The following is a 12540-nucleotide window of genomic DNA, read 5'->3' on the forward strand; positions in this document are numbered from 1 at the left end:
TACTTGATTCTAGGTCATTCATTCAGTGCTAGATGCTGCAGATAGAGTAGTGATTAAGATAAACGTAGACTCCGATACTTAGGAGCTGACATACAGTGGAGTGAGATAGACCATAAACAGATCAATACTTATAAGGTTAGGTGGTGATAAATGCTAAGAAGAGGAATAAGTACTGATAAGTAGATGGAGAGTGACTTTCTGTGTATGAGGAGTGCTTTTTAATGTGGAGGGTGCTTAGGGAAGATCTGTCTGACAAGGAGACATTTGAGTAGAGATCCGAAGTGAGGGAGTGATCCAGGTCGGTATCCAGGGGAAGAGAACTCCAGGCAGAGGCAGTGAAGGCACAGAATGCTGGGTATGTTCAAGCAATAGCAGGAGGGTAAAGAGTGAGGGGCCAGAGGTAGGAGAGGAGTCCACAGATGTCATCAGGAGTCAGGTCAGCCATAAAAGGGGGTTTGGACTTTATTCTAAGTGTAATAGGAAGTCATTGAAAGATTTTAAACAGGGAAGTGACATATTTGATTTGTTATTAAAAGTAGCTGTAGTTATTCTGTATAGAATATGCAGTAAGCAGGCACAGGCAGAAATAAGGAGAATACTAAGGAGTCTTTTGTAGTCCAGATTAAAGGTGGCTTGAACTGAAAAGCAGTGATGGAGACAATGAGAAGTGATCCGAGTCTGGGTATTTTTTTGAAGGTACAGCTGACAGATTTATTGATGATGTTGTGAGAGACAGAGAAGAGTCCAGGATGATTCCAAGGGCTTTTGGTCTAAGTATTAGTAGAAGTACTATTCGCTGAAATGGGAAAATCAGCAATCTGTTTTTGCACATATTAAATATAGGATTCATTTCTGACAGCCAAGGGGAGGTGTTGAGCAGGTGGTTGAATAAACTGAGTCAAGTGTTCAGGTGTGAGCTCTGGGTTAGAGATAGAAAATGGGAGTTGGCAGTCAGTATATGAGATTAAAAGAAAAAGATCTTATTTTGTAAAGCAGTTATAGGTTCATAGTAAAATTGAGCAGAGAATAGAATTCCCATCAAATATACATAGCCTTCCCCGCTAACACATCTTTCATCGAAGTGGTACAGTTGTTTAATCGATGAATGTACATTGGCACATCATTATCATCCAGAGTCCATAGTTTACATAAGGGTTCACTTTTGGTGTAGTATATTCTGTGGGTTTTGACAAATGTATAAAGACATGTGTCTACTTTTGTAGTATACAGAGTAGTTTCATTGCCCTAAAAGTCCTCTGTAATTTGACTCTTCTTCCTCTAACCGCTGGCAATCACTGATCTTTATACTGTCTCTATAGTTTTGCCTTTTCCGTAATGTCATCTAGTTGGACATATCATACATACAGTATATAGCCTTTTTGGATTGGCTTCTTTCATTTAATAATATTCATTGAAGATTTATTCATGTCTTTTCATGGCTTGATAGCTCATTACTTTATTTTATTTATTTATTTTTAGAGAGAGAGAAAGGAAGGGAGAAAGAGAGGGAGAGAAACATTGATGTGCAGTAGATAATGGCAGTTTCATATGGTTCACCCTAATAGTCTTAAAGTTTAATTGGTTCATTTGTCTTGTTTTCCTCAAGGGCAGGTCCCACAACATGTATGTCTTATAATTCCTTCCCAGACCTGGAATTGATTGGCTGAATCAAAATCACTTAATAAAATTCTGTTGACTGATGAAGTTGAGCTGTTCTCAGGGCAAGTAATTGTGATCCACCAAGTTTTGCTGCGTTGATCTCTAAGATCAACTGTCTCTCTGTTCTCTGAAATGCAGTTGGGTTTCTCCATCCTTTGTGAGTGACCTGCATCATTGCCACACTTCAGAGAAGTAGGGAGAACTACTTTCTCCTTAGGAAACCTTGCTGACTGCTTGGTTACTATTGATCCTCCTACAGAGTTGTGTGTAGTCTGCAGATAGTGGGAAGCCTGTGTCCTGTGAAGTTTTTTGAGCAAGGAAGAAGCTTTAGGCTAGCCCAGGGCCCAGAGCTCCTTTAGACTCCGAGTATGTGCAACAGGGGTTGCTAGCCTAGGAGTTTGGAGTTGATTCTGTGGACCAGACTTCTGAAATTTATTTTTAGAGAGAGGGGAAGGGAGGGAGAAAGAGAGGGAGAGAAACATCGAAGTGCTAGAGAAACACTGATGGTTGCCCCTTGCATGCTTCCAGCTGGGGACCTGGTTTGTAACTCAGGCATGTGCTGTGATTGGGAATCGAACTGACAGCCTTTCAGTTCGCAGGCCCAGTGCTCAGTCTACTGAGCCACACTAGCCAGGGCACTGACCAGTGCAAGTTCAAGAGAATTTGAGGTTGCCAACTTTTTATTTTGCCAAACAAGGATATTTAAAATAAGTATATAATTATATACTTTTTATAGTTAATACATGCTCATGGTATAACATTCGAAACATACAAAAGGATGTACATTGAATAAATTAATTCTCATACTTCCTCTCCAGTTTCTTAACTATCCAGTTCCCCTCCCAAGAGGCAAACTGGGTTGCTTGATCATCCTTCCAGAGATAGCCCACGCATTTAAAAACAGGTACGAATGCATTGGCTCTCTCCTTTCCTCCAAAGAAATAGTAGTGTAGGGCCTGGCTGGGTAGCTCAGTTGGTTAGAGAGTCATCCTGATATACCAGGGTTGCGGGTTTGATTCCCCCAGTTGGGGTACATACAAGAAGCAACTGATGAATGCATCAGTAATTGGAATAAAAAATTGATGTCTCTCACTCTTTCCTCTTTCTCACCCCTTTCCTCTCTCTAAGATCAATTTAAAAAAAAATGAATTCAATATCATTTTTCATCTTGAGTTTATTTTTCTCCCCACTTATCTTAGAAATCTTTTAAAATTAGTACATAGAGAGCTGCCTTATTCTTTTTAATGGCTGCATAATATTAGTAAGGCTATTAAAAAGTTACCACTGTTTTAATTAAAAATATATTTAAGTACCAAGAAGTTAAAAAGAATGTGATTGTTGTATAAAGAAGAGTTTATAAATTAAATAAATTTAGTTTTGTGGAAAATTAATTTTATGAGTTGGTCCAAAGGCTTGTGTTTGAAAAGTATTAGTAGAGATAGTAAACCATTACAGAAAGGGCTTTGGATAAGAATGTGTTGGGCAGGTTGTGTTATTTTAGGCAGGCTCACTAATCTCTGGTAGGCTGAATGAATGATAGGGCAAAAGGAATATAATTGAGATATCCATGTCCTCCACATTTTACAGAGAAGAAACCTTTTTTGTCTCCCCTAGTTGTACTACTCAGTTCATCAGATCTTACAATTAGCTATTCTGCTGTCAAGATATTTTGTATTTATAGCAGCTTTATGCCAGTTGGATTAGAGTAGGGAGACTAGTTTCAGGGCTACTTCCCTCAGTTAATATTTTTTGAGCAATTAATGTATGCATGGTACCATAAGGAATTTTGAAAAGCATACCCTATCAGTCCTCTGTGAGAAGTAGTACCCACATGGAGTGATGTGGGTCTAAACTTGGAGAGTGAGTGAAATTGGAATGGGTAGCTGGAGTTTTAGAGCCTTGGGATTGGAGAATTTACAGGATATGTGAGCTTTGGGGAAGAACAGTAAGAGTGGAATTCATATGATGAACATTTATTGAATGCCCAGTATCTGCTGTGATAGTTTTAACACCAAGCAAATTGCCTTAGAGGACACTAGTGTAGGACTGAGGAAGACATAGTATATAGACACAAGCAGCAGGCCTGTTTATTTAGGTATCATTTATTTATTAGGACAGCGGGGTACTACGTGCTAGATCCAAGAAAAGAAGAAAATGGTGCAAGTCCAAGTTGCAGGGAGAAAATATTGGTAGAATCTAAACTTTCTTAATCTAGAATAGCAATCTGATTAAGGAAACAGTTGCATGCAAAAATTATTTTTCTTTATTGTTAACCATTTATTTTTGTAGTGAGCAATAATTTATATGGTTGAAACTGAAAAAGTATTAAAAGATGCACTACTAAAAGTCTCCCTCCCACTTTTGCCCCTTCCCATCCCCAGTTCCTCTCCTGTGTCAATCAGGCTTAAATGCTAGAAGCAGAAACCACTCTGGGTACTTTAACTACAAAAGGATTTAACACAAGAAATTGGGTACTTATGAATTGTTGGAAGGGTTGGAAGAGTAAGGCTCAAGGGGCTGCCCTTAGAGAATCAGTATGAGTGACCCACCACTGAAGCTGTGATCTGGAGATCAGGAAGTTACTATCGCTACTGCTACCTCCACCAGGGCTTTTTGACACACACAGCAAGCTAATGATTAGACATTAGCTTATTGCTACTGCAAATTAGCACATCAGTATCACCTGGGGGTTGTTTAAGGCTCTTAGTCCCTAGCCCCACCTACTGAATCATAATCTTCATTTTAACAAGATCTCCTGATAATTTGTATTATTGTACATGAAAGTTTAAGAGGCCCTGCACTGGAGCTTTGGGCCTGGCTACTATGTTGTCTCCAATCCCACAGGTCTCCATGACCTTGATTGCTAATTGTAAGGGAGTCAGGGAAATGTAGTTCTTGGTTTTTGAAACTGTCTAGAAGGAGGGTGGAACAGAGATTGAAAGAGCCCATTTACTGAACTGACTATACTTCTACAAGTAACCATTTTTAGTTTCTTGAGTGTCTTTCCAGCTAGCTTATGCATATTTAAGCAGATATGAATATATTCTTTTTAATACAATAAACAATAACTCATCATACACAGTATTGTATATCTGGCTCTTTCCATTTAATAATTCACCTTGGGAGAGCTTTTCATGTCATGACATATAACTATCTTGTTCTTTTTAACAACTACACGGTATTCTATATGGACTGCAAAATTCTTAAAATTGAGACTGTCTTAATACAGTCTGGGTTGCATGGTCATTCTAATTTGTTGGCACATGTAAAATATAACCTAGTTGTTAAATGTTTAGTTCCTGTCTCTTTTGTGCTCAGGTCTTGTGTATCTGTCTTGTTTAACTTGCATTACAACCCAATGTGCTGGGTATCCTTCCTCTACTTCACCTGAGGAAACTTTGTAGGATTAACATAATAGTTCATAAGCTGAGGAATATCAAGGTTGGGATTTGAACTCCATGTCTGTTAGCCTCTGTAATTTGTGATTAGGCACAGTTATATAGAGCCTTTAATTGGTGGGTTTTATTTAGTACTTTGATAATCTACTTCTTCGGAAAGAGGTTTGGAAGGGTTACTCTTTTAGGTATTTTGGGTGGGTGTTTAAAGGCATTTCAATTTTGTTTTCTGACTCAGGTATCCTGCTCACATAGAAGATATTGACTACGAAGAAGGAAAAGTACTTATTCATTTCAAGCGTTGGAACCATCGTTATGATGAGTGGTTCTGCTGGGACAGTCCTTATTTACGTCCTTTAGAGAAAATACAGCTGCGAAAAGAAGGCTTACATGAGGAGGAAGGATCTTCTGTGAGTAACATCTTTGAAGTTCAGTAATGAACTGTATCAGCCATTGGGTTACTTTATGTTCTAGCCTTTGATTTTCAGTGTGAAAGCCAGTAACAGCTGGGGACCAGTCTTTATTTAGGCCTGTAGTTGCAACCCTGAGATCCCCAGGGCCCCCAGGCTCTTGAAGAATCCCAGCTGTCATCTACTTGAATGATGTTATTGATGCAACCACTCATAAAATGACTTGGTTGAAACCTCACTGATGATGAATGGGGACCTTATCTCTTACACCACTGTATACCTTTAGGTCATTTATTAAGCTGATCTGCTGTTTGAGCATTTATTAAGCAATCATTCCATGTGAAGTACTCTGCTAGCCTCATATTGAGATCTTTTTTTAAAAAAATTTGTATTTATTGATTTTAGAGAGAGAGGAAGGGAGAGAGAGAAAGAAAGGGAAACGTTAATTTGTTGTTCCGCTTGTTTATGCATTCATTGGTTGTTATATGAACCCTGACTGGGGATTAAGCCCACAACCTTGGCTTGCAGGGATGGTGCGCTAACCAACTGAGCTACCTGGACAGGGTCTCAAGGTCTTTTATAAGCCCTTGAAAAACTTGAAATTGATTGGACTCTATTTCTGTTTTTAAATTTCATCACTCTGCTTCAAGTTTTCATTGACTTCAGAATTAAGGATGTGGTATGGTACCAGTTTTGAGTTTTTTTAAGCATAGATTGAGACCTCTGTAGAGATCCTGCTGCCTTTGGATCTGTCAGCCCTGGATTGTTTTCCATTTTAACCCTGACCAGGGAATTGAACTCTTATTAGCCTTTTCTTTTTTTTTCACCAATTTAGGATTGTTCACTGTTGTCTAATTTAATTGCTCAATATTTATTCTACACAATTTATCAATGCAAACTATGTACTGGGAAACAGTGTGAAATATTAAAGGTGTTCTTTGGCAAAAGACTGTTTTAAAGTGTGGATGAAACTCATTTTCAAGGACAGGATGCAATTATCATCAGTGCTGTGCTGCATTGCCCACACTGCCTAGAAGGGGAAAAGTCTTAGGTTCAGCCCTTTTGTTTTGACTCCCAGTGCTGAAAAGCAGAAATATCTTCCTCTATCCCAGGAGCTATCTCCCCTTCCTGCTCTTGTGAATTCTAGCTGTTCATGAATTTTGGTGTTGTGTGTGTCCTGTGAAATTGGATTGGTAACAGGATTTCTTTTTTTAATGTTTTTTTAGGAATTTCAAATAAATGAGCAGGTCCTTGCTTGCTGGTCTGATTGTCGTTTTTATCCAGCCAAAGTCACTGCTGTTAACAAGGATGGTAAGGCATTGAGTTGTAATTGTTTTTACTCATGACTTAGTGGGGAGTGGGGGATTGAGAGTATATTTTCAATATGTATTATTACCTAGAAATTCTCTCTCTTCAAGGTAATCACTATGTCAGGAGTTAGGAAGAAATTATAAGTGGAGAGAAAGCTGGGTTAAATAGGGGAGTTGGATTCTTTGATTTCTAAATTTTAGTCAATGTTTTCTAAAGTAGTCATGGTTCACGTGTCATTCTGATGTAAAGTGTAAATTCTTGCTGTTTAGGCGTTCCTAATATAATTGATGAAATAAGTCCCCTATATTCCTTTTACTTACTTGTGAATAGCCTAGAAGTGAAGTGAACACTGACAGACATTTCTTAAAAATGTGCTTTATGGATGTAAGGTGGATGAAGGTGGTCTGTAATATCAGAGTTGCTAGTTGATTAGGGTGCTGGGACATGGAGCACTGAGTTGGGATGCTTTTGCCAGAGTTTAGAACATGTGAGGAATCAGGACAAGGTCTGGGATGCATAGAGGCTCGTTTTGCTAGTACAAAGGCAAGAGGAGGGAGAGGAGATGGACGCTCAGCATTCTGACAGCATCCTGCCACTTGGACAACAGACTCTGGGTTCAATTGATACCTTTTTTTTTTTTTTACATTTTCTACCAGGATGTTTATTATGGTTTGTCCATGATCTCTGTAATGACTGTTTAGGGTAATTAGGCCTTTAGTACTATTGTTAGGGGTGGCTGCAAGGCCAGATTGACTATTCATTCCACGAAGTTATTCAAGTATTTATTCAGTACTCTGCTAAATGCTGGGCCTTGGTCCGACCAAGAAGTTTTGAGTGAGAATGGGTTGAAATGGTCAAAAATGAACATTCATTTGCATGTAGCAGAAATTTTAGTTTGTCTATTGCTATAGTCACCCTATCCCCACCCTGCTGGTTGTTAGACTAGTGTGGGTAAATAGATGCAGGTTCACTCATGCGCCAGATGTAGGTTATTCTTAAAGCACAGTCCTTTTGCCTCAGACCTCCAAAGCAAGGTTGCATCTTCTAAGTTGCCTAAGCAGTTAGTTACTCATCCTCCAGTTTATGGTTAAGTATTTTTGGATAGTTTCTTTATAAAAAATTTTATTTATTTATTTATTGAGAGAGAGGAAGGGAGGGAGAAAGGCAGAGAAACATTGATCGGTTGCCTCTTGTATGCGCCGTGACTGGGAACTGAACCTGCAACACAGGTGTGTGGCCTGACTGTGACTCGAACCTGCAATCTTTCTGTTTGCAGGACGATGCCCAACCAACTGAGCCACACTGGCCTGGGCCATTTTTGGATAGTTCCTTGTTTCCTTAAATTACCTTTATAAGCGTATGTTCAAAATAAAATACTACTACTACTTTTCATATATGTGACATTAACCTAAAAACTTATCTAAAAGGAAAGCTTATATGTTATTAAACTCCCTCAGATTCTTTTAGTAAAAGACATAGTTTACTTTTTTAGTTTCATTTTCAAGATTAATGATTTTTTCTGCTTTTACTGTATTTAAATCATGATGTGAAATACAGATGGTCTTCATGTCTATTAGGTTGATTTATACTGATCAAGTCATATTTTCTCCCAGAATAATATCCATTGGCATTTTTTTCTCTTGGGTAAATGGCTGTCCCTTAGCGCAAATGAAATTTGTAGGTAGTAACATGGGTAACTGTAGGTAAGGGAGGTAGCAGAAAGGAAGCAACATTTCTCTTTTGTTTTAGTGAGTGATGTCTCAGAGTCACAGGGAGGACAGTAATGAGGCAAAGGAGATTGGATGAGGGAGTGGCAAAGGAGGGCAGATTGAGGAAGAGGGGCTGGGGAGCCCTGGGAGCTGTCTCACAAGAGGGGTGGGGGATGTCTTGGTGAAGGCAGGAAAGGCATAGGAACTTACCTGCATCTAATATCTGAAGAGTTCAGAGTTTGGCATTATGGATTGAAAAACTAAAAAGATCTAGTCCAAGGCAGAATGAGGTGTTGAGATAGAGCCATCAGGAGGCGCAGGGCAGGAGCAGATGGTGCAGATAAATCATAAGGGGAGTGAGGAGGGATCTCTGTCTATAGTTAATGGGTGTGTGTGTGTGTGGGTGTGTGTGTGTGTGAGAGAGAGAAGTCTTGCAATAATCATTTAAGGGCTAAAAGTCATTGGCTACATTGTCATTCCTGGTTAATTAAGATTTTAAAACATCTTTTAAACTGGAGTTACCAGAACCTTACAAGTTTAACCCTTTGAGTGCCATGAGTAATTTGAAATTTGGATCAACATGAGAAAAAATTATATCAATATATAACCAGCAGTACAAAAAAAGAGAAAAAAACATAAAATAGGAATTATTCCATTGTTGTTTACATTTTTAGCCATCAAAAAAAGAGTTGCTGGGAGTGACGCTGGCACTTTTGGGAAAATTTGTCAGCGTCGCTCACAGCGATGTTGGCACTCAAAGGGTTAAAAAAATCTTTCCAGTTTATTTCCTCCATGAGCTAAAATTATAGTAGGGAGTCTTGAAGTAATGGTTGTTCCTAAAACGGTTATTTGCTACTCCAATATATAGGTTCTATAACCTCCGAAATCTGTCTGGTGTATTTTAATTAATTGAAGGACATTGAAAATGAGTGGAGGTTTCTGCCATAACCTGTTTTCCCTAGTTCTTGAGTCTGAAGTCCTGTATTATGCTGCTACCCTTACTGGTTCTTAAGACTAATTGGAAGGGGGAGGAGAGGAAGAACATGGGGGAGAGGAAGTCTTAAAAATTAGTAGAACTGGTTGAGTGGTATTATTGCCAAATCGTGGATTGTGAGAGAAAGCTAGCTTTTCTGGGAACTCAGATATTTTGAGATGAAATAATGACCCTTAGGTGCTGCCTTTGGGTTAGATTTCATCTATGGGAGCTGCTGTACAGTTTCTAGTTCATCATGATTCATTCTGTCAATTGCAGAATTGGAAGGGACAATACTGGGCTCTCTTTTCACTCTTTCCATGGTATTTTTTGTCCTGCCTCAGTTTCACGTGCAGCAGGGGTTATCACAGCTTAATGGCTCTGTGAATAGAAGCTCTGCTGGCAAGGTGCCCTTTTATTTCCTGTAAAAGTCATTCTGTCTTGTTGGTGCTGCCGAGAGGAGGCCGGGGATATAGCAAAGTCATACTCTGTAGATTCATCTTTGGAAGGCTCGGTATGGTTTTCTTGCTACTCTTAACCTCTCTGTTGGTTTCTGAGGCTGATTATTGACTGAGCCGGCTGGTGGGTGGGGGCTCGTGCTGGAGGCTGGAGAGCAACAGCTGCCGGTATTTGGAGTCTGGCATGATTGAATTACAACTAAATAAGCAACTTTAGAGTTTCTTGGGGGAGTTAGCAGTTGGAAATTGGGGAGGGCAGTGCCATGTTATTTAGTTCTCTTCACCTGGAGTGGCTCTTTGGCAGTGGTAATTAAGCGGCATTTACTGTGAAGGCGGTTACATCTGGTAGCCTCTAGACCCTGGGTCTGTGTTGTAGTTAAGGACAGGATATATTGGTTCCAGGGAATCTTTGTTCAGCAGCCATCTCTGGTGAGTTGATCTCAGCTCTTTGCTGGGGCTGCTCAGCTCCCCTTTTTTAGCTGGTGGTGGCAGAGGCACTTATCTATGTCAGTGCTTTGTGCTCCCAGTCGCAGAGGAAACTGAAAGTAGGTTCACATTTACAACAAAATGAGGAATTGTTCCTTCCTGTTGATGAATGGTTCCTAGTTCTTAAAGTTAAATGCATATTCTTGGGTCACAGTCCTGTCCCACCCTCCCTCTTAGTTCAATCTCTGGTTCACTGACTGAAATCTATGTTTATAGCAGGAGATCCTGTAGAAATAGTCTTATTTCTAGAGTCTGTTGTTGAACAGTTACTATTTTTTGTTTTCTTTATGTTGTAACTGATCCTGCATTTAAAATGCAGGGATATTGGGCCTATGTGAACGGCTTTGCACAGAGATAAAAAGGAATGTTAGGCCCACACATGTGAGTGCTAGCTTGGCTTTTATTGATATCTTCTATGGGGGGAGGGGTTGGTGCTTCTATTTTAAAGTAACTTGGATGATAATAATTAGAACCACTATTGATCCCTTACACTGTGACAGTCCCTTTGCTAAGCAATTTCCATCTCATATTGGAAAGGTGGTTGCCATCAACTGGATCCTCGTTTAATAGATGAGGAACTAAGCTCACAGGAGAAATTGCTGGAGGTTTCAGAGTGCCTTCATAAATGGTAGAGCTCAGATCTGAATGGAGGTCTGTGGGTCTGCAGCATTCCTGAACTGCAGTTCCCCCAGTTCCAGGCTGCCTCTCTGGAGCAGGGTTTTCTGGAGCAGTTGTTGTCAGGGCAGGTGTTCATTGGGAGTGTGTGCGTGTGCGTTGCACACATGGGCCTGATATGATGGTAGGATGGGTGTAGATGGTTTGCACTTTCTGGAGCCTGCTTGGTGATACAGGCAATTCACCGCCCTTGCTGTGGGGTCATTTGAACAATTAAAAATTGAAGAAGTTGAAATAGATGAGCATTTTTGGAAGTTGTTGGTCACAGGACCCAAGCCCATTATGTAAAAGTTGCTTAAAAGGAAAAGACTTGAGGGGAAAGGGAAGGTGTGTCTGCAAAAATGTACCTACCCCTTTGCTCACCTGCTGAGGCACATCTGTGGAAACTTGACGGTTTTGAGAAACCATGTGTGAAAATTTTGAGTCTCCTATGCATGGCATTGTGGAATTCTCTGACTCCTGGAGAATGACTAGGATAAAGAAAAGGCCTTGGAGTCACGGTTATGGTAGATTTCAAGAGCAACAGAAGTCTGTCCTATTCACAGTGACCTGTGTATCCCTATTTCTTTAGTCCTAGGGAAGATGAGCTTGCTATGCATCTCCAGTTTTGTTCTTACATCCCTTCTGCTATTAACTGACTACTATAAGGTTGTCTGGCATGCTAAGTTCTTAACTGCCAGAGGGGTAAGGCCAGGAAGTTTTGTTTTACCTGGCAATGTAAGGACAGGGGCTTCTTAAGGGAGCCTGAGCCAGGAGGCCTTTGTGTTAAGGATGTGTTTATTTTATTGAATTCTGTCATTTACATGTTATTTGTTAGATGTTGTTTGCGGGAGTGGGAGAGCTTTCTTGTCAGCCACCCATGGGAAGATTCCATGGGAAGACACTCTTTTAGTTACACATGAAACCATTAAAATATTGTAGATTTGGTGCCTGTTATCCATGGGATGTGTTGTTTTGTTCCCACTGATTTTTTTGAAGCCCAAGTAAGTCTGTGTGCATGATCAAGGGAGACAGTTTCAAGACAATCTTGTAGGTAATCCTTTGGGAGTAAAAAGGGCCAGGGCCAGGATATTGCTATCTAAGGACAGTGGCCCCTGAGCACCTTTGGGTATAGTTTGGGTCATTTCAGAGTGGCCAGTTGTGGTCTGGTTTTGTGGTTTGAACTTTAGGCTGAAGGACTTGTGGGGTGGTGGGAGAAGAATTGGTCAGAGGTCAGCAACAGGCTTGGATTCAAATCCTAGCTCTGTTTCAGACTTAGGGAATTCAGGGCATATCCTTCATCTAAGGCGTCCTTTTCGAGTCTGCCATAAGTAGTAAGCTTCAAAAGTGACTTCATGTAGCTGAAAACGTACTGTTGGATAGCATTACTTAACGTTGTCTTTCTGGAGGTTTGAAATGTTTGTAAAAATTGACAGTTTTCATTTTGTTGCCACTGATGCTGAACTTTATTTGTAGATAAAATAG

At 40.0% G+C, this 12540-nt stretch overlaps 1 protein-coding gene across 3 annotated transcripts in view; it reads left to right on the forward strand.

Moving 5' to 3' along the window:
• PHF20 (PHD finger protein 20) overlaps positions 1-12540 on the forward strand; it is a 94239-nt gene that overhangs the window by 27229 nt on the left and 54470 nt on the right. For all 3 annotated transcript variants that reach the window (XM_090286335.1, XM_090286337.1, XM_090286336.1), the window contains exons 3-4: positions 5293-5464; positions 6691-6775. In XM_090286335.1, the coding sequence (XP_090142461.1) occupies positions 5293-5464; positions 6691-6775 (257 nt within the window). The remainder of the gene's footprint in view (positions 1-5292; positions 5465-6690; positions 6776-12540) is intronic.

Source organism: Furipterus horrens, unplaced genomic scaffold (assembly GCF_987537825.1).
Source record: "Furipterus horrens unplaced genomic scaffold, mFurHor1.1.pri manual_scaffold_8, whole genome shotgun sequence".
Taxonomy (NCBI): domain Eukaryota; kingdom Metazoa; phylum Chordata; class Mammalia; order Chiroptera; family Furipteridae; genus Furipterus; species Furipterus horrens.